We start from the raw sequence: 22,016 nt of genomic DNA on the forward strand, positions 1-22,016 counted from the left end.
AGTCTAGTCTACTGGAGATAAAAGCATGAATCAGCTTCTCCTGATCAGTTTGGGACATAAAACCCTTAATTCTGGATATGTTCTTAAGTTGATAAAAGGCTGATTTGGTAACTGAATATGGCTGTTGTTGTATGGCATTTGTGTCCATGTTATTGTCTATGTGAATGTTAAAATCCCCTGTTATGATAAAAAAAAAGTTGTAGTCAGTAGTTCAGCAAACTCATCAAAGAATTTTCCTGGGTATCTTGGTGGTCTGTAAATAATTAGGAAGAGAACTTTTGGATCCCCCTTTACTAAAAAACTGAGATATTCAAAAGAGCTAAAATCACCAAATATAGTTTCCTTGCACTGAAATACAGATTAAAAATTGGCAGCAACTCCCCGCCTTTCTTACCACTTCGACACTTATTCATAAAACTGAAATGTGTTGGTGCAGCCTCATTGAGAATGGTAGCACAGCTACATTCAGTCAGCCATGTTTCACTAAGAAGGAAGATAGAAAGATAAGCATGGCAAATTAGGTTTAAATATGTTATATTACTATAAATTATATTTTATAATTCTCGAGTAAAATCATTCGCTTTTATTTTGTTATTTGCATTTTCCTCATCTTCCCTCCAGTTTGCTGAGAACCTCCTACCACCTCGTGGCGGCCCCCCACCGGACTTGAAGCTGCGTGTTGCACGTTACAGAGCAGTCACAGTCACACCTCCACATGGCTCTGTGACACACACACAGGACGGACACACTGACGACGTATGTGAAAGCGAAGCTGTCGCGTGTACAACAGGAAGACAGACCACATGTGTGTGTGAAGAGAGAGAGAGAGAGAGAGAGAGAGAGAGAGAGAGAGAGAGAGAGAGAGAGAGAGGAGGTGCCGGTCTGGTCAGTCTGATGCGGACCTCTTCAGACCTCTTCAGACCTCCTGACGGACTCGGTAAGAAACTCGTCTTTATTCCTTTACTCTGTTACATATCAAACTGCTTCAACTTGAAATCAACAGCGAGTGTACGTGTAGCCCCTGTGTGTGTTTGTGTAGATGTGTGTGTGTGTTGTGTAGATGTGTGTGTGTGTTTAATGTAGGAGAAACATTTCCTTTTCGTGTTTCCAGCCTTAGTGCCACATCCTGTTGAATATAAATCATTATCACAGGAGATATTAGAGTGTGTGTGAATGCGTGCACAGCAGACAGCAGAGTTATTCATTATTGATGGAGTGGGTCAGACCCAGCAGGCTGCTGGATGGAGTCAGGGACCAAGAGAAGGTTTCCATGTCTGACAGGACTTGTTGTAGGCTGCGGTGTGAAGGAAGCTGCAGCTGCAGAGTCTCTCCACTCACAGGACAGCTCTTATATCTCTGCTGGATGCACTTCACTACTTCATGTAATATTCATAGAGTGACTGACTGATAAAGAAGTGTGGGTCAGTGGCACCTGTTGTGTTCATATCTCTGCTGTAATAAACCCTCATACTGAGATCACATGTTGATATGAGTGGACAGAAGCTCCACAGCTCCGTCTGCTTCCCCCTGCAGCTCAGCAGACTCCTCCATCAGCTCCTTTTGTTCCAAACTCTGATGACAGGAGCTCACAACAAGCTTCTCAAGTCATATGGTTAGTCTTAGTGGCTGTGGGTTGGAGATCACTGGTGTTTCTGTTATAGTACAGTGTAGCCCATGTGGTATCTGCCCTCTGCGTTGTGTTTCTCAGTACGGTTCCAACCCTGGTGTCCTGCACGGCGGGCGACGATGCAAACCGTTTTACCAAGAGCTCAATGAGCGCCTGGCAGTCTGGTTAGCACGTCCTTTATGGGTGAGTGAGTGCACCTCCGTTACAACAGCACCATGCTGCTGCCCATATACCCTACCTACCCCCTCGCCTGTTTCCATTTTAACATTTAAAAGCCAGACTGGATATGTGTTGTAGATATCTGTAATTCACTTTTGCCGAGTCAAAAAGAACATTTCAGATATCTGCAACTACATTCTTCCTATCCACAATTGTCATTTCAGATCCACAACTACGTTCTACCTAGGACAAATGCCCTCACTTTTGCCATTCATATGTATGGGGTTTGTCATTACAGATATCTACAATTCAGTTACAGATATCCGCTATGTGAATATTGGATATCTGTAACTGAATTAAGACTAGTACTAATTCCAGTTTGAGATATCTACAATTTGATTCTGACTAGTCATAATTCCAGTTCAAGATCTCTAATTCACCTCAATTAAAGATATCTACATGTCCCTTTTCGGATATCTTAAATTAAGTTTAACTAGGCAAAATGACGTTGTAGATATCTGTAACTGGAATTATGACTAGTCAAAATGACGTTGAAGATATCTCAAACTGGAATTCGTACTAGTCGTAATTCAGTTACAGATATCTGTAATGACAAACCCCATACACATGAATGGCAAAAGTGACGTCATTTGTCCTAGGAAGAACGTAGTTGCGGATATCTGAAATGTTCTTTTTGACTAGGCAAAACTGAATTACAGATATCTTGAATAAAAAATCCAACTATTCAAAATGTAATTACGACTAGTCAGAAAGACGTTGTTGATATCTACAATGTTAATTCTGGATAGTCAAACTTAGCTTTTCAATGTTAAATCCGCTTGCCATAGTTCCCAGGCCTGATGCCCTTCTGGCTGGAGTTTACATGTTCTCCCTGTGTCTGTGTAGGTTCTCTCCTCCATCCTCTGAGTTTCTCCTCAGTGGATGTGAGGGTCTAAGGACAGAGGATGTTGTTATGATGCTGTGTAAAGACCTTTGAGACAAACTGTTGGAACAAACGGGCTACACAAATAAAATTGCCATGGCTTCCTCCCGCAGTCCAAAAACATGCACGGGTTGATCCAGCCTCGGCAACCCTGCATAGAAAAGTGCTATAGACAATGGATGAATGGATAGATGGAACTCCTGCAATCATTTCCAGAAGCTTAAAAATGACAGAGACTCTGCAGAAAATCACATAAACTAAAAAGGTGTCTATTTGATGAGGACAGGTGACTGATGTCTGTCTGTGACTGACGGACTTAGAGATGAGTGGACTTATCACAACCATCAGCATTGATGGGCTTTTCTCTGGATCTGCACCTTGATTGGTTCTGTCTCTGGTTAACTCAGTTGACTGGATGTGATGTGGACAGACACACATTAGTCTGTAGGTCTGACTGCTGATGATGCAGCAGATCAGACCAAAGCTTCAGAGGAAGGAGCTGCTGCGCGGCTCAGAGACAGGAAGTGTGCTGATGTATTTGTGTGAGGCGATGACGTTAGAAAGTCACAAAAAATAGTTTCACTACCTTTGTTCTGTATGTTTTTTTTTTTTTTTTTTTAAATACAGTACTCTTTATTTGTTCTTTGAATAGTGTTGGGGGTTTCCTGTCCACTGAGGCTAACTAGTGCTTCTTAATAAATCTGACATTATTTCATAAATCTGGAATAAATGGAATCCTGAGAACTGAATGACTTCATATTCTTAGATAGCATTTCTCACACTTCCTCTTCTCAAGCTTTCCGGTCAGTTGTTTATTGTTCACTACATTCACAGCGACGGCTGACTAGTTAGAGGAGCACAGACCATCTCGGCTGATCACAGTACAGCAAAGAGATCCATCTGAAATTTTAGAAACCCAAAAGAAAAAGAGTGAGTGCTGCTTTGTGGGACGGTCATCTCTGGGAAATGCAGAAGACCACAGCAATTAGCACTTAGCAGGAACGATGAGGACAAAAAGCCGTATTTGGTTTCATAAGAGTAAGTACTGTACCACATACTGATTACTGGCAGCCAGATGTCTTATTACAGCTGACTGCATAAACATCATTGTTGTGATGTTTGTGAGCTAAGATTTTCTATCATGATTTACGACTCTGGTGACAACTGAACTGTGTATTGTGTAAAGCAGGATTTATCTTGTGGTTTCTGAAACATCTGACTGGTTATGTGTCTGTACGTATAAATGCAGCATATCAGTCAGTCCATTATGTAAAAATTGGCTTTAGTGTTGAGTACCTTTGTGGCTAAGTGCATTTTGACTGAATTGCCCACATGGCTGTCTATGCACGCACATGTTGACCGGAGAGGTGATGGTGGTCTGAATGCTGCTGCAGAGGTGTTAACTGTTGCTGTCAGGAACAGAACAGACAGTTGATACTTTAATGCAGATGTTTTGCACTTACGTCTGCTGGCATTATCTTAAAGTGGCAAGTCCTAGAATGACTGGCTTTAAAACGTAGCAGCAGAACTCTGTAGCCAACTGAGCAGCAACAGTTGATCCTGCTGTCTGCTTATTTATACTTATACTTGATATCTATTTTTGAAAATCAGTTTTGTTTTATTTTGTTTTTTTAATACATTTTTTTTTATTTCCAATGAATTAAAGCAGAAGTAAGCGATATATTTGTGTTAATATAAGTCTTAAATAGTTATATCTTTCGACAGCAATCACTTACATAGAGTGTTTGGACCGAAACACGGGTCTGTCAGTCACTCTGCTCTGCTGTAAGCCGAGGAGAAAACTTTTCTCGTATCCTACAAGTTTTATCCAATGAGGAGAGAGAACGGCATGAAGGGCTGTGTGTGCAGCCAAGGGATGCGCCTGAATGTGGTGACGTAGGGACGAGGACTGTTATGGTGCGTTCAAGGTAACTCGTGTTTTTCCGACCTGTGAAGTTGTACCAGTTCAATCTGGTACGAGTTCACGGGTCGGAAGTTACGAGTGGCCGTTATAGTGACTTTCACCGGTAAAACAGGTCGGAGAAACACGAGTGGGTTGCCTGAAACGCTACAAAGTCGTAAGTTGTGACTTGAAGCTGTAATTTACGGTTTCAAAAGCCTGCCTGGAACGCAGCATTAGCCAAAACGACCGGATCGCTTACTTCTGCTTTAACACGAAAATACAACAATAAAAATATCCATCCTGAAACAATATCAGTGATGGAGTGACTCATACAGTTTCTTTGTTTAAAAAACAAACAAAAAAACATATATATAACAAACAAAGAATAAAAAAACACAAAATACAAATAGAACAGGAGTAAATAAAATAAATAAAAATAAGAGAAAAAGCAGCAGCCCATCTTCAATGACATTAGTGGGGTATTTGCACATATATGTGCCTACATGCACAAACATACATAAGCCGCCATCATGTACCCATACCTATACACTAGCTACACATATGTACACCCACATAGTCATACATACACATAGATTGTACAGAGATATATATGAAGAGTTCATTTGCAAAAGCAGATAAGTGCCATTTTGAAAAAAAATGAGCTGAGGCTTTTGTAATAATTCTTTGCATAGTGTTTTCAATAAAACTTTATTTTTTTGAGATATGTCTGTTTTGTTACATCTCAAAGTCACTCAACTTTGGTTTGACTGATATCACCTTATGTAAATAAAAAATGAAGATTCTTTTTTTAAAACGGAGTTATCTGCTTTTGCAAATGAACTCTTCATATATTTAATATTAAGGTCTACCCTGCTCTACAGGGCAGCGATTCAGGGCTCAGATCAGTTTGATGCCATGGTGGTGTGGACCACTGACCCCAAAGCAACCTCTACAACATACCACACAGACTCTGGTCATCCTTATCTGAAGCTATGAAGCAACCTGAGTCATGTATCATTCCTCAGGGAGGGGCTTTAGAGGTCTGGCTGTGAGGGGTGAACACTGCTCACTGAACACAACACACTGATGGGAATTCAATCATAAACAAATCATATTGAATGTCGTCTCAGACATCCAATATCTGTGAGCTGTTAGGAGAATAACACATCGCTCCACTGGATTAACGTCACGGGAAATCACAGGAGAGAAGACGAGTCAGTCTGATTACATCATCATGTCAGACACTTTCTCTGAGGTGATGACTAATCAGCTGTTGAAATCTTAAATGAGTTCAGTTCAATTCAATTGTATTTTTATTGCGCCAAATCATAATTAGCTACTCAGGGCACTTTACAGGGTTCGGCTATGATCTTATAATATCACAGAGAAAAACAAAACAGTTCCCATAATGAGCAGCACTTAGTGACAGTGGGGGGGGGGGGGGGGGGGGGGGCTTCAGCAGAACTGGCCTCAGGGTGGAACAGGACGACTCAACTGGTTCGGATGGGAGGAGAAATTAGAAAGTAATTATCGTCACATCCATATTTGTAACTGAATTATCAATAATAAGCAATAATGTAAGCAGCACCAAATCATAATAATAATCATCATGCAGGTCAAACCAGGGGAGAGAGAAAATACAAAATGAATGACTGGAAGTAGTTTGATATAAAGAGAAAGAGAGAGAGAGAGCGAGCAGCCTTGGCTTTGTGATAGGACAGAGTACAACAACAACATCTACACACACTGGAGAGCAAATGTACACACATTTTAGAGCTGACGCTTGTGCAGAAATAATTGGTTATTGCTTTTTCTTCTGTTCTGCAGTTGTATAATATTATATGATTTGAATTAGAATCAATTTCTTTTCATTTATGATGTTTTTAATTATTATTTTTAGAGATAAAAAAAATCCCAGGCCCCTACTGATGCTGGTACCCATGTTTTTTCTCTGGTGTTCATTCCTCTTTTGTGTAAAGGAAACAGAGAAATCTTCATTACTCCCAAAAAACGACATTATCGCTCACTTAACTTGAACAAATTGAACGTGGACGCGGCCTCTGGCGTCTCGGCAGAGTCACCAACAACCAGGCTCCTCCTCCTCTGAGACAGCACTGTATGCCACATAACAGATCAACAGCCATCAGTATTTTCTGATGGACGATTGCAGTCAATGAGGCCAATGTGTGATCAATACCGATGATCAGCCGAGCCCATGCATCAGTGCATCCCTAATTATTTTGATTATTTTACAAAGCATTGCAGCCTCTTAAAAACACTACAGACACTTAATTAACTAAATTAACCACGCCATCCAATAGCAAATAAGTGACTGATCATGATAAGAGGATATTTCTCATGGTCTCTCTGATAATGACCCCATGTGCTGGTCCAGCTCAGATCAGTCTCTTCTCTAGATACTACATTCAGTGAACCACTGACAGCCTCCCATATATTTATTTCTATTACTTTGCATCCACTGCTGTGTTGACGCTAAATAACAGCTTTTTTTGTTTTACTTCCTGCAGTTTGGAGTCTGGTGTTCCCTCTGCAGATTTTCATTTGGGCATTTCAACTTTCTTTCTCACTTCATCTTCTCTACTCAGAGTCTGTGGTTTCTGTGTGCACACGGCCCTGCAGTCTCAGGCCCCTTTACAGGATTGATGGGGCGGTTACCTATATGCTAATCTTATGTTAATTAGAATCACCTGGCAACAAGATGGGCTTCATCAATTTAAGAACACTACCAACATTTCTGCGGTCTAAGAACACGTTCAATTTCGTAAGAATGACTGGATGAAAGGATTTAAGAAACTACTAAGAAGATATTTGTGAATGAGGCCCAGTGCCACTACTTAAAGGATGTACCTTGATACTTAGGGTGAAAGTGAGTTCATAGAGAGCCGTGTTGCTCTGTTTCCTACTCTGAGGAGTACAGTGTGGAACATGCTACTACATTATTAATTATCTTCATCAATATTCATGAAGTCAGACTTATAGAGTTGCAGTCTCAATTACTCTGCCAGTCATATGGCTTCAACACTACAGTATGAAATCACAGTGAACCAGAACTAAAAGGCAACAGTGAGCTCCCCTTGGTCCAGACCAGATGAAAGTTCATCAGTTCATATTGCTAATTTTACCATTTCACCCAGGAGACACCAGTTTATCTGATGCTTCTTTCCATCTCTTACTGTATTTCTGAGTAAATCATAAATTAAACACTAAACCATAAATCTAATACAGACAACTGGAACAGACTCATTAAAACACAGTCTTCTTATCCATCAGCACTTTTCTGACTCTAATGCAGTTGCATGGAAGTACAACACTGGCAAATTTTAGCGTCACCCAGCACAGATACAGGCGGGTCCCACTTCACTGGAAAATCAACATTAGTGATCATCTAGGCACAGTTCTCAGATCTGTTCTCCTGTGATGACACTGATAAGACACAGTCCTGTTGGGTTACAGCTGCAGGCGTGTAGGATGAAATAGCAGCAGCATACTTGTTACTATGTGTAATGTGAATCACATAACAGAATCAGTTTAGCTCTATGTGACTCACTTGCTGTCACAATGATTTTTAGCACCTGGACTGCAGAGTCTGTCGCCTAGAATTTACATTTGTGCATTTTACCTCCCACTGAGAAATCCCTGACCTCTGACACTCCACATCACAACATGTTAAAGCACTTAAGCACTGAAGTAAAGTGTCTTCCCTCTCTCAGGTCTGACACACTCACTTCTCAGTTCTCTGTTATCAATGGATCAGTGGTCAGCAAGTGTCAGTGATGTGAACACGTCAGCAGCACACATACGGTGTGAAGGGACGTCAGTGAAGTAGCAGATCTCTTGTGTCTGAACGATTTATTGCAAAGAGGGAAAAGAGAAAAGATATAAACTTTAATGCAAATCAGCGTCATTGTGGGAAAATAAGACACAAATGTGGTGACATTTTTTAGGTCAGATTGAAACATGGAAATAACATGAAGCATCTCAGTGATGTCAGTGCTGCAGCTATCAGGCTGGATCAATGGGTGCAGATATGTAGAGAATAGACCGTATTTACGTCATATTTTGCCATCATTTTAATAGTTTTTAAAAATACAACTTGACTTTAGCATATATTTTTCTATAATATTCAATTTCACTAATAAAACATTGGTATTACATGTGTAGAAATAATTTATTCCAGCCTCCAGGTTGAGTAAGGGTTAAAGGTTTGGGTTAGCTTGACTGTAAAGGAATGTGCAGTATATCCAGCTGTCTTCTAATCTGACAGTGGTTTATTTAAGAAGATTAGAGAGACAGAGAGTCATTCTGAGAAAAGAGAGAGAGAGAAAGAGGAAGAGGGATGATGCTTGTGGACAAAGTGTGTTGTGTTAAAGTGGCTCTAAATGGTTTTGCAGTATGTTATTATGGAGCTATTCTAAAAATGCCGGGATATAGTAGAGGTTACATTTAGAGGCTTCACTGTCCATTGACTTTGTGTCACACTGGAGAGGAAGACACGCTGCATTTACAGTGGCTTCAGAAATATTCTTTTTTCTGTTTCTGCACATTTCATGGTGTTGTCGAATCATTTTTCAAATAGATAATGGAAAAGTTTAGATATTTTCAATTAGGAATCAGGAATCAGTCAAGAAATCTTTCCTGCATGTCATCCCCCCTCTCTCTGCCTCCCCATTCCCTGTCTCTTTCAACTGTGCTGTCTAATAAATGCATGAAAAGCCAAAAATATATACATTTTCATTCACAAAAGCTCTTAGACTTTAAAATCAGTATTTAATTGAAGTAAGGTCTAATAGCTTTGTGTAGTCTTTTACACCCGTTCCTCCTGACAGGCTGCTCTCTGCAGGTCTTTCCACAGAGGTTCTAGTCCGTGGGGGTTCGGTGTGGGCTCTGGTCTGGATGCTCAAGGACAGACAGAGGTTTGTCCTGAAGCCACTCCAGAGTTTCCATGGCTGTTTACTACAGGGATATGACCTGACTTTTGCATCACTGTCATGGACACCTCCCTGACCAAGGCTCACAGAGAGCCATGCACTTTTTAGAAATGTTTCTCTTTATACAGTCAGTCTTATGTATTTATTTATTTAAAAGGATCCCCATTAGCTGATGCAATGGCACAAGCTTCTTCCTGGGCTCCGAAGAACCTTACATCGAAAAGAGAAAAACAGATCATATTTTCAATATCACATCAGTCAAATAGACATCTTAAAGGGACAACAAGGAGTTTCTCCATCGGCAGAACGAAAAATTCCGCAACAATAAAAAAGTCTCATATTAATGTGGATGAATCTCCGCTACCCACTCTTGTTAATGGCTCCATTTTCGATAAATATATCGTTTTGTCTCTATGGTTATTTTGTTATTATTAGTGGTGGTGGAAATGCTGGTCGAGTCGACCAACGTTTCTTTACTTTCGGTTTCGTGGTGAGTCATGAGAATAACGCCGCCGAATCTCCGTTTATGGTCGGAACTACGACGGTATGTGATCGTCTTCCAACCTCTGACTTTAATTCTTGATGAATGAAAACATGAGTCTGTCTTGCGCCGGTCAAAGAATTTTACGGTGCGCGGAGGCTCATAAATGTAGTGTGGAAACACTTCACTTTTCCAAAACTCCTCGTTGTCCCTTTAATACATCGTGTTTGCAGTAATACCAACAACAGCACATTGGTGCTGTGAAATCTTACATTTTGCATTTAAACAAGTTGGTATTAGTCTTCATATCAGGAATTCATTTAACAGGAACAAAACAGGGATAAGATATTATATATTATACTTGCCAGACTGGATTATTGCTCAGCTGTTAAATAGTGCATTCTTAGATGGAGGACTTGCTGTTAGATTGTCGTATATGGAGGGGGCAGTTATTCCAAAGCTTGATGGCACGAAAGATAACTGTCCTGGGCATTGTAATGTATTTTGACCATCATCTGCTAATCTAGTAGCCTAGAAATCTAGCTGCACCCTAGCGGCAGCCAATCTCTTTGCTCCCTAGGTGGGTCTAGAAACGAGCCATAGGAACTTTTTGAGTCTCGGACACCGTTTGTGTTCACCAATCACAGCGCTCTATCTGTTTAGAGAGTCGTTGGGCGGCTTAACGCGATGACGACATACATTTTAATTGGCTTGTCAGGCTAACGTCATCCTGCTCTTTGCTCTGATTGGTCGTAGCGCTACCCTATTGGTGCAGAGGCAGTTTGAAAGACAGCCTTCATCCCGCCCCCTGGATTGAGCCGAGGTCTACCGCTCGTTGCCAGACTAGATATAGTCTGGCTTGTCAGGCTACTAATCTAGTGGAATGACTATGAATTTGACTACATCTGATTATTTGATTATGTAAAAACTCAGGTTTGGTGGAATAAGCCTTTTTTCTACTTTTAACCATGAGAGTTTACAATGCATACTTTGTGTTTGTTCTTATGGAGCAGTGTAAAACAAGTCTGGCAGCTCTATTCTGGGCAATATGTAGTTTATTCAGCAGAGCTTTTGATGCCGAGGACCAAACAGGTGAGCAAAGTCCAGGTGACTTAAAATTAAAGATTGAACTACCTGAGCCAGAATGTGTTCAGTAACATAAGGAAGGCATTTTCTCACCATAGAGATGCCTTACCCATTTCTTTATTATTGTGTCAATGTGTTCTGACCATGACAATTGACTATCTATTGTAACACCTAATCATTTAATCTTATCAACCTGTTCTATCCAATCACCAGACAAGTTCAGCCTCAATGTGGGTAGAGATGACAGTTTGTGACTTGATCCTAGAATAATGGATTTGGTCTTTGAAATGTTTAATACCAACTTATTTAGTTGTATCCAACCAAAGACCAAATCTAACTCAGAAGTGAGAACATTGTCTAGCTCTCTGTATGACATGCCACATGCAGAGGACAGTAGAGATCCTTGGACCTCAGTGGTTTGCAGTGTAAACTGTGGAACCTTATGGTGTGTGCTTCAAACTATGTCCAGTCAATTCAGTTTGCCACAGTGAACTCCAGGCAAGGACGAGTTATGCAGTTTGAAGGGACACAACAATGAGTTCTTTGATTTCTGATCTAAAAGAATGTTTTCACCTTGTTGTTATGGGTTGTTAAGAGAAGTTGGACGGCAACAATTTTGTCAGTTTAAATTCACTTCTCAGTGGTTTATTTTCACAGCACTGATGGAAGTAAAACACCGACAACAAAGTTAGAGGGACAAAAGATAAAATCAAACGCGTTTTGAGCTTGACCTTTAAATGTCAGTAATTTAAAGTAACTGTGGTAAAGTAAAAGTAAGGTTTCACTGATAATCCTGCTGGGGAAGGGAAGGGAACACCTCAAAGAAAAACCTTAATGATATGTAACATGTGTGGTATATTGAAGTGTTGATGAAAAGAAGGGATCACCGCCGACACGTCTTCACTTGCATTCAAAAAGTAGTTTAATAACAAGAAGAAGAACAGTGTACAAAAAATGTCGAATCTTGGAGCATCTCATGGTGCCAATGTGAGATCTCTCTCTATGGCTCAAAACCACAATCTTTATATGCTTTCTAACTCCAAAACTCCACCTTCTCCCAACATAAGGATATAGCTTACCATATTAGGCATCAACTGTTCGACATTAATGGAAGCATTCTGTAAATCCAAACAATACCTGTATCTGTCTAACATACACAGTTCATGTCTTGTTTTCATAAACACAAGACAGGATCTAGCCTATATATCATTTTACGACCTTGAGTTCATGCTTCGGACGAGGCTGAACATAAGCTTAAGGCTCTGAACAACAAAAACACATTCTCTTAGGGTGCATCTCACAAGGGTCACTCATGTCTCATCTATTACTGTTACTAAACACTTTCCTTCAGTTCCAAGAAAAACAGAAGATCATAATGCATGATGTTAAAGCAAAAAGTTCAGGTGGATAATACACTACACATGTGAACATGATCCAATATGCAACATCTACAGTGTGGCTGGATGCAGCTATGCTGTAGTGTAACTCTACAGGCACTATGGACTGAACTGTGCCCAGCTAAATAAGTGTGTGGTGCCACATGAAGCCTTTGGGCCTAACAGTCTGAATCCAGTTAGTTTCCCATGTGGCGATCAGTGTGTGGTCATTTGATTCAGTTCATTTATTAACACTGTACCTGGACGTTGAGCCATGAGCTGCCATTTCCTTCTGCTGAGGCCCTGGAGGTTGTTTCCCATAATGTGTTTAATCATTGATTTGACTCCAACATCTTGATATATTCTCAGGCTGCACAAATAACAGAGTTACAGTTGTGTAGTTTGTGTTTCAGTGAGGTATGTTGTGTTGTTTCATTTGTTTTCTGTGATTGATAGAAGGGCAGATGATCTAATCTTAATCTTAATCTTAATCTTAATCTTAATCTTAATCTTAATCAGTGATGTGTTAGCCATGATGCAGGTGTGCTAACAGTGAGCAGCAGGATGACAGCTTCATCCACCAGTGTGGTTTACATTTATATAGCGCCTTCGTATCGATACCCGATACACAAAGCGTGTACAGTAACCATTATTCATTCATACTACACTGCTCAAAAAAATAAAGGGAACACTTAAACAACACATTGTAACTCCAAGTATATCACACCCGTGTGAAATCAACCTGGGATGATAATTTTGATTATGTTATTTTGTTCTCAACACACTCTACTTTATATTGAATAACGATTTTAAACTGCAATATTTCATTAATTGAGATCTAAGATGTGTTGTTTAAGTGTTCCCTTTATTTTTTTGAGGAGTTGTGGTGGTGAGCTGTGTGTCTAGCCACAGCTGATCTGGGGCAGACTGACGGAAGCGCCTCTGACCACCACCATGATCACTCATACACATTCACACGTGTAAGTCCTGTATACAGAAGGGTCTGCATGAAGCTGAACTGAGGAAGAGGTTTCATTTTTGTGGAGAAGCAAGGAGGCTTTAGTGCCACTCCCTGTGGTGTGGCCTGTGGACGTAAATCTTCCTGATCACTTTTGTTTTATAATTTATAGATGTTGAAATGTTTTGCTTTGGTCTCAGTGAGGGTCGACAGTTGAAAGATACTATTTTTTTTTTTAATCTTTAGTTTTATATATTGCCTTAAAATATGCTCTTCAAAAGCAAAAGCCATCTTACAATGAATCTCTGATAAACAGCTAGCCATATAGGAATATAATAAACTTAAATACTGTCATGGTGCGTTGAAGCAGACAGTTGCTGGTAACTAATGGGAATGAAAACAGGATGTAGTCGTGGTTTCAACAGGAAATTGATTTGTTTCCTATTTCAACATACCTCGACCACCTCGCTTGACATCTGTTGACATGAAGCTGGGCTCACTGATTGAATTAGTGAACTCAGAATTTCTGATCATGATTTTGTTTATTCGGATAATTTTAGATGTTCAGCTGATATTTCAGCCATGCTTTTTGGTGTCATTATCAGTCTGCTGGCCTGTTCATCACATCAAGTCAAAGGACCATCAGAACATTCTGTACAACTTCATATTTAACAGTGGAGCTTACTGAAGCTGACTTATTTCTAGCACAGTTGTCTTGTTAAGCTCTGATAGGAATCGAGCATCATCAAGGACAGGACCAAGTCTGATATCTAGATGTTTAGAATCTCTCCTCTGTTCCTCTGTGTTCCACAGTGACCAGATGAAGCTGGACTGAAGACGACAAGCTGAAGCCACCGCTACTCCAATGAGTATGAAGATGTGTGTGTGTCTCTGTTACCATGTCTGAAAACATTAATGAGAGAGTGTCCATGTCTAAGGTGAAGTAGAGTGAGGATGAGTGAAATGTGATGTGATGTGTCCACCATGTCTGAGGAGGACATGATTAACTGCACCATCAGCCATGAGGTCCACCAGTACGTCTTCTCCTGTGTCTACATCCTGGTCTTACTGGTGAGGAAATACTCAACAATTCAACACAAACTGTTGAGCTAAGTGAATACATTATAAATGTGCAGAGCAAATGGGAACATTCTTGTAAAAAGGGAAAGGGGTTGTTTAAGGTCACTGTGACACAGGAAACAGTCATATCTCAACTTTAGAAAGCCTCCCCCCCCCCTCCTCCTCATCCTCCTCCTCCTCCTCCTCCCTGAAAGCATAATATTACAGCAGTGGTGTTTCAAAGTGCTGTTTGTTGGTATTTTAGTTTGAAATATCAAACATTAACTAAAGTTATCAACAGAATGCCGAACATGTCTGTGTTGTTGTAGAGTGAACATGACAGTCAGAGGGTGAAAGTGAAGGCAGCAGTGATGGTGCTTGTTTAACTAAAGCTGTCAAATGGGTGCAGTAGAATAGACAGAACAAGATTTGCCTCTGAAATGTAGGAGTGAAGTATAAAGTAGTGAATGACCTTTGTGTAACTTACCTACAGTAGTCAGCTTTTTAGCACAGCTACCTTTACTCTGAGCTGTGGGTCTAATGATGCACTTTTTGTTGGACAAATGTCACAGTTCTTCACCTCACACTGTCTGGGGTCCAGCTGTAAGAAGCCATAGCTTTGGTCTGATCAGGACAGGAGGCTTTGTCTTGGGTTCGATTCCAACATGTGGCCCTTTGCTCCTTGCAGTTGCCCTCCCTCTCCCCTGACTTTCACGTCTCTTTCTCCACCGTCCCATCCCTCCCCCCAGTAACTTAAAAAAACATTGATAGGGAGAAAACTACCTGTAGAAAACAAAGAGAGCGTTTTAGAACTCAACTGTGTAAGTGGTGTTCTTATCATCTGTATTAACATTACATCATATCTAAGAATATTCACAGAAACAGATCAAAGACTTATTGAAAGGGAACAACAGAACATGTTGATCTTCAGTAAACCAACCAGAGCTACACAGCATAATGCTGAAATGTCAGTAAAATATAAAAATGTGAGGTGATTTTGAATGACAGTGGCTACTGACTGGTTAGTCGCCTACATTGTTATTAACCACCAGACTGACAGTGACAGTGATCACATGCTGATCTGCTCTCACTCCTTCACTGGAGCTGAACCTCCAGGTACTTCCCACCTTCTCAATCAAATGCTCATATCTCTTGTTAATGCCTCTGGGAGGCCACACTCAGTGAGAATCAGAGAATCAGAATCAGAATTTTATTTGTCATTGTACAGCAGTACAACGAAATTAAAAGCTAAAACCTTAAAGTGCCATCACATAAAAGACAGACAAACAATAAGCAATACCAATAGCAGCAGCCAGTGTCGACATTCAGTTATTCAACGTATAAAAAGATAAATAAAATAGGTGTTAGCAATAAATAAGTAAATAAATAACTATTATGTATGTATGTGTGTATGTGAAAGTAATGATATGTTGTCAGTCACTGTTTCCGTTCAGTATTGTGATAGCTTTGGGATAAAAACAGTTTTTCAGTCTATTTGTTCTGGACTTGATGCACCTGTAGCGCCGTGCAGAGGGAAGCAGGGTGAACAGGTGGTGGCCTGGGTGAAGACTGTTTCTGGCTCTGTTCGAGCAGCTGGAGGTGTAGCTGGAGTCCAGGGAGGGCAGAGGGTGGCCGATGATCCTTTGTGCAGTTTTGACCAGAACAAGTTCACTGAAGTCCCAACATATTGTATTGCTAGGGACATGTCCTACAGTCTGTGTACAAACCTCTGTGTCCTCGGTGAAGAGTGATATGGAAGAAAAGTGCCTGGAACAGAATATGACATAAATGACAATAAATGATCTTCTTGATTGTAGGTTGGCGTTCCCTCCAACTTGTACTCTCTGTACCACGCTGCTGCACAGCTGAAGCAGAAGAATGAGCTGGGAGTTTATTTAATCAACCTCACTGTGTCTGATCTCTTATATCTGGCCTCGCTGCCAATGTGGCTCCAGTATATCTTCCAGGTAAACACAAAGCATATGTTTGGTTTTCCAAATGTACCACAACCACTGGAAAGCTTTGGCTTTAGAATCATGTTAAATGAGCCTTTCATGGTTTAAAGAGGTGTTTCTGAAGGCAAAGAGATGCAGGTGTTCCTAATAAACTGCTTTGTGTTGTTGTTTCAGGATGATGATTGGCGTCACAGGGAATGGTTGTGTAAGCTGTGTGGCTTCCTGCTCTACGAGAACATCTACATCAGCATCGGTTTCCTGTGCTGCATCAGTCTGGACCGCTACCTTGCTGTGGTCCATCCTTTACGGTAATGAAACTACAACACACAAAACACAAGTGTGCACGTCACACACGCCATTAATCTAACACCAAATACTTCCGTTGTTGATCTCCATGTGTGCAGGTTCAGCTCTCTCCGCTCCATGAGCGCAGCGTGGCTGGTTAGCGCCATCATCTGGCTGAAGGAGATCGCGGTAGGCGTGGTTTTCTTCCGCCACAAAGAACTGAGCAAAAATCGCAAGAACCAATCAGTGTGCTTCGAGCACTACCCCATGCAGCAGTGGGAGCGTCCAATCAACTACTACCGCTTCACTATTGGCTTCATGTTCCCACTAGCCATCCTGTCGGTAGGACAACGTGTATTTTTTATCACATTTTGTTGTTTTGTGATCACATTTGGTTAACTTTTGACATTTTGCCCCCCCACCCCCTGCACTGCCACAGTGACCTTTCTGTGTGGGAAATGTGTGAATCTGTGAAATTAGTAATGTTGTAGGAGTTCAAACTCAGTACAATTCCATTCATTCTCTATTTGTCATTAGCATCTGCGTCATGGCTCTTCACACTGCAGTCCACCCACACAAGTGTTTTCTCTGATGTTCCTGCGGTGGTCAGACAGTGGAGCCTAGAGTTAAAGGGATAGTTCAGCATTTTGGAAAATTGGACCATTTCCATAATCCCCATAGTCATAGCAGTAGGTTTGTTACCTACCTTAGCTGCTCATGGGATTTCTTGGTTTCCCTCATCAAACTCATCAAATACACAATCCAACAACTCCACAAAGCTCTGGTGGACAAGTTGTGACCTGCACATTCACCACGCTATGAGATAATAACACAACGTTACCAGACAGAGTTGTTTAGAGGGAAATACAGAGACTGATGATGAAAAACTGTCCCTGAAGGTAACACGCATCAGCGCTTTTGCATGTATTTCCCTCTAAAACAACTCTGTCTGGTAACGTTGTGTTATTATCTCATAGCGTGGTGAATGTGCAGGTCACAACTTGTCCACCAGAGCGTTGTGGAGTTGTTGGATTGTGTATTTGATGAGTCTGTTGAGGAAAATCAAGAAATCCCATTAGCCTCCGTAGTTCACGGCTCTGCTCCGCCGTTCTAAAAACAGCTTACACCAACAATTAAAGGTAACAAACCTACTGCTATGACTATAGGGATTATGGCAATGGGCCAATTTGCCAAAATGTTGAACTATCCCTTTAAGGGTGACATGGTGTTCAGCCACAGTGTTACCTGCTTCTACAAAGTCTAACAACGTGTAAGATAATGGGAAAGATAATGTGTCGTTCAAATATTTTCACCTCGTCAGGGTCTTGACTGGGCCTGACGAGGTGAAAACATCACCTTCTCTTTCCATTAATACGACATGGCAACTCAGCCTGTAGAGATGTGTGATATCACCTGATGGCAAACATCAACTTTTAATATTTCAGTGAGACAGGAGGCACATTGTAATTCTAAACTTTGATGTCTAAAGTGGCCAACGCACTGCAACATGGAAATGTTTCAATTTGCTCAGTGTGTGCTAAGTAGAATACGTACAATCCTCAGTTTGTACAGCAGTTGTCAAGTGAGACAGAGACATAGAGACACAGGGGAGCCACTATGTAGTATTAGTATTCTTAAGGCGGGCTTACACTGCACGACTATTCGTCTGTTCACATCTCAAACTGCACGAGCTTCCCTCTTCAGTCCTACGTCTCAGATCAGTCTCAGACCCTCACTAACTGCACGTGGTTCTAGGATTGCTCTCCACCACCATTACCCTGCGATGCTGCTGAGATTTGTGCTGCTCTATAATTGCTCGATTGTAAACTTCAAATTGACATTGGTTCCTGATGTTGGTTCCTATAGCAGAGTCCATGGTGGAAGATCAGACCCACAAACACACACACAGACAGCGTGCATCACCTCCAAGGACGGTGCTGCTGGAAAAAAATAATAATAATAGAACGGCGCTACTCTCCAGCCAGCTGACGTGCAGCTCACCTGCAGCTGTCAGAGGAGCCTTGCTAGTTCTCTCTCTCGCCTGCACTTTGTTTAAAAGTTCAACATGTGATGATCTAAATACCATCTGACCACCGGTCAGCTGAGCCAGAGCACAGTGGACGTGGCTGGTGTGTAGGCTCGCTATTTTATACTGTAACCGCAAGAAAAAATAATCACCCTCAATTGCCGATTGTCTGATAGTGTGTGTACATTTGTCGGGCTGATCTTCCATCACAGACTTCGCTGCATTACAGTTCATCACCCGGTCACCCTGTCTGTCACAGCTACAGCTGTGGTCTAACTTCAGCTTGTCTGGGACGACAAAATTGTGGCAAAATGGTACAGTGTAAGCCCACCTTTAACCATGATGGTGATGGATATGTTTCTGTCCAGATCAGCTACCTGTGTGTCCTTCGTGCCGTGGGTCGTAGTGCTGGGACACAGCCGGTCCAGAAGATAAGGATAAGACAGTTAGTCAGCAGCACCATTCTCATCTTCCTCGTCTGTTTCTCTCCATACCACGTCTTCTTGTTGGTACGCACCCTGCTGGAGCGAGACTGCAACTTTATTGCAGGTACTGTTTCATATCAGCAAGTATTCCAGTACGTGACGATGAACATGTATCTGAATCACCTGAGCTGTGTTCTTGTTTCCTAGGAGTGTTTAACTACTACCACCTGTCGCTGCTGCTGACCTCTTTAAACTGCGTGGCCGACCCGGCTCTCTACTGCTTCGTCAGTGAAAGCGCCCGCCACAGTCTCAACAGAGTCATTTTTCGTCCCTTTGCCAGGATACTCTGTTGCTGCTGTCGCCGGGGCAACGTGAGTCCGGCCAACCCAGGCACAGATTCCCACGAGGTGGCCGTTGACGAGTACAACGGTCACCCGACCGTAACGCTGCTCACACACACCAGCACGCTCGGCAACGTAAGAACAGACCCTTCCTGCAAAAACACACATCTAATAACGCACACTGATGAAAAAACTATAATGCCCTTAATTAACACTGACGTGTGTGTACACGGAGACAGAAAGTCCAGTTGTGTCCTAGCCATGGAGGAGCAGAGCCAAAATATAGATCGGACTGAGGAGACTGACAAAAGCATCAACTGAAAGGACACGGATAGCAGTCAGCAGCAGTGGGATTCAATGGAAAAGATCGACTCCTTTAATATATCCTGGTCTGAGGATCACATGACCACAGGTCACATGACCAGGATCTTCAAATACATTTGAACATGCACCACCTGGGGCTATCTTGATGTCAGAGGCATCTACCACTGGAGAAGCAGCAGTTGGAACGTTCATACAGTGTTGAATTGATAAAAATAAATGTTGAAAAGACATTTATTTATACAGTTGCTTGTTGTTATTAATGATCTCTAAAGTAAAGTCTGTTTGTTATTATTAGTCACATTTCTTTTTGAAAAGGTTGAAGAGTTGTACCATTGTTCTTCCAGATGACAGCCATGTTGACCTACAGCAGAACAGACAGCATTCAGACCCTTTCACCCTCTGTAGGTCTGATTGTGAATGGATGAAATGACAGTTGACTATATGGTCAGAGGTTCAGCTAAAACCTGGACTTAAACCATACACCATCTACTCATCTGTGGAGAGACATGGAGATAACAGATCACAGACACTTTGAATCTTTAATCCATCTGTTTTTGAGTTGAGATGATCTGCTGGGAAGAAGCGGAGCAGCTACCAGGGCAGTCCAGCTCTCATTTATCAAACAGTGGTAGGATCAGAATAAAAGTCTACTTGCCCCAAAAACCCCAAATTGCCAAAAAACATTCAGATTTATAAAACCCTGCGTAAGCACACCTGTTACCAAACTTTATTATAAATCACAAATCATATCCCAACCTGTACATGCTCTTTAAAGGGATATTTCAACATTTTAGCAAATTTGCCTATTGCCATAATCCCTATAGTTTTAGGAGTAGGTTCATTACCTTTAATTGTCGGTGCAAGCTGTTTTTAGATCGGTGGGGCAGAGACGTGAGCTCTGCACGGTATTTCCATGTTTCCTTCATCAACTAAATACACAATCCAACAACTCCAAAACACTCTCATGGAACGTTATGAGACAAGTTGTTTTCGAGGCAAATGTGTAGCCGGAACTACATTCCAGACACGGCTGCTGGGCAGAGTGACTTCAAAAGCGCAAGTAGTTCTGAGTATTTGCTTCATGTGTCGTAATGTTACATAATTATACATTATTATCTCATAGCGTGGTGAATGTGCAGGTCACAACTTGTCCACCAGAGTGTTTTGGAGTTGTTGGGTTGTGTAGTTTGTTGTTGTTGTAGTTTGATGAGGGAAACATAGAAATACAGTGCAGCTCCGTTGCTTTAGCTGATCAGCTCGTGTCTCTGCCCCGCTGATCTAAAAACAGCTTGCACCGACAATTAAAGGTAATAAACCTACTTCTAAGACTATAGGGATTATGGCAATAGGTGAAATACCAATTGCCAAAATGTTGAAATACCCCTTTAACCATAGATGGTCAATGCAAACCACTGGATTGAATGCCGTCTGCATATAAATGATCCTGGCATGCTATTGTTCTGTCGTTGTTGGGAATAATGGCTGCAGGTGAGAAAAGAACGATGAAAGAAATTTCTCAGAGACGGAGATAGAAACCCTTATCGAAGAGGTGGAGGCCCAAAACAACATGCCAGTTTAGAGGCAACAGCAGCAGAATCACTAAGAAGAGGAAGCAGAGCCAGTGGCTGTCAACGGGGTCAGTGGCATCTAAAGGTGCCATGCAAGCATTACTCATGGGGCTGACTGCAGGAGTTACACATTTACAGCAATGAGACTGATCGATAACACCTCGAATCATTTTCAGAATCAATTACCCTTACTTTCTTTAATTGTTAGATAGATAGATAGATAGATAGATAGATAGATAGATAGATAGATAGATAGATAGATAGATAGATAGACAGATAGATAGATAGATAGATAGATAGATAGATAGATAGATAGATAGATAGATAGATAGATAGATAGATAGATAGATAGATAGATACTCGGCTGAAGAGCAATTTAAGTACGACTGGTAACAAGAAAATAGAGTGTTATGACTGTGGGGAAGATTGATGGTTTTATTTCCAGACTTTGAGATTTAATTGACATATGCTCACAGTATCAGGAAAATATTGAGTTATTTACACCATGTTAGGACTTGTGATGGAAAATGACAATCCCAGTGTTAAAGATG

General features: G+C 41.3%; 1 protein-coding gene across 1 annotated transcript; it reads left to right on the plus strand.

Moving 5' to 3' along the window:
* Positions 1-874: 874 nt before the first annotated feature.
* Positions 875-19,894, plus strand: gpr68 (G protein-coupled receptor 68; the record flags this gene model as incomplete). Its single annotated transcript, XM_083997645.1, has 7 exons — positions 875-937; positions 14,296-14,553; positions 16,359-16,508; positions 16,671-16,804; positions 16,901-17,123; positions 19,176-19,356; positions 19,440-19,894. The coding sequence occupies exons 2-7, from the start codon at positions 14,467-14,469 to the stop codon at positions 19,892-19,894; spliced, it is 1,230 nt and encodes a 409-aa protein (XP_083853771.1). The 5' UTR covers positions 875-937; positions 14,296-14,466.
* Between the last annotated feature and the right edge of the window lie 2,122 nt (positions 19,895-22,016).

The sequence above is a fragment of the Trachurus trachurus genome, assembly GCF_905171665.1.
Source record: "Trachurus trachurus genome assembly, chromosome: 22".
Lineage (NCBI taxonomy): Eukaryota > Metazoa > Chordata > Actinopteri > Carangiformes > Carangidae > Trachurus > Trachurus trachurus.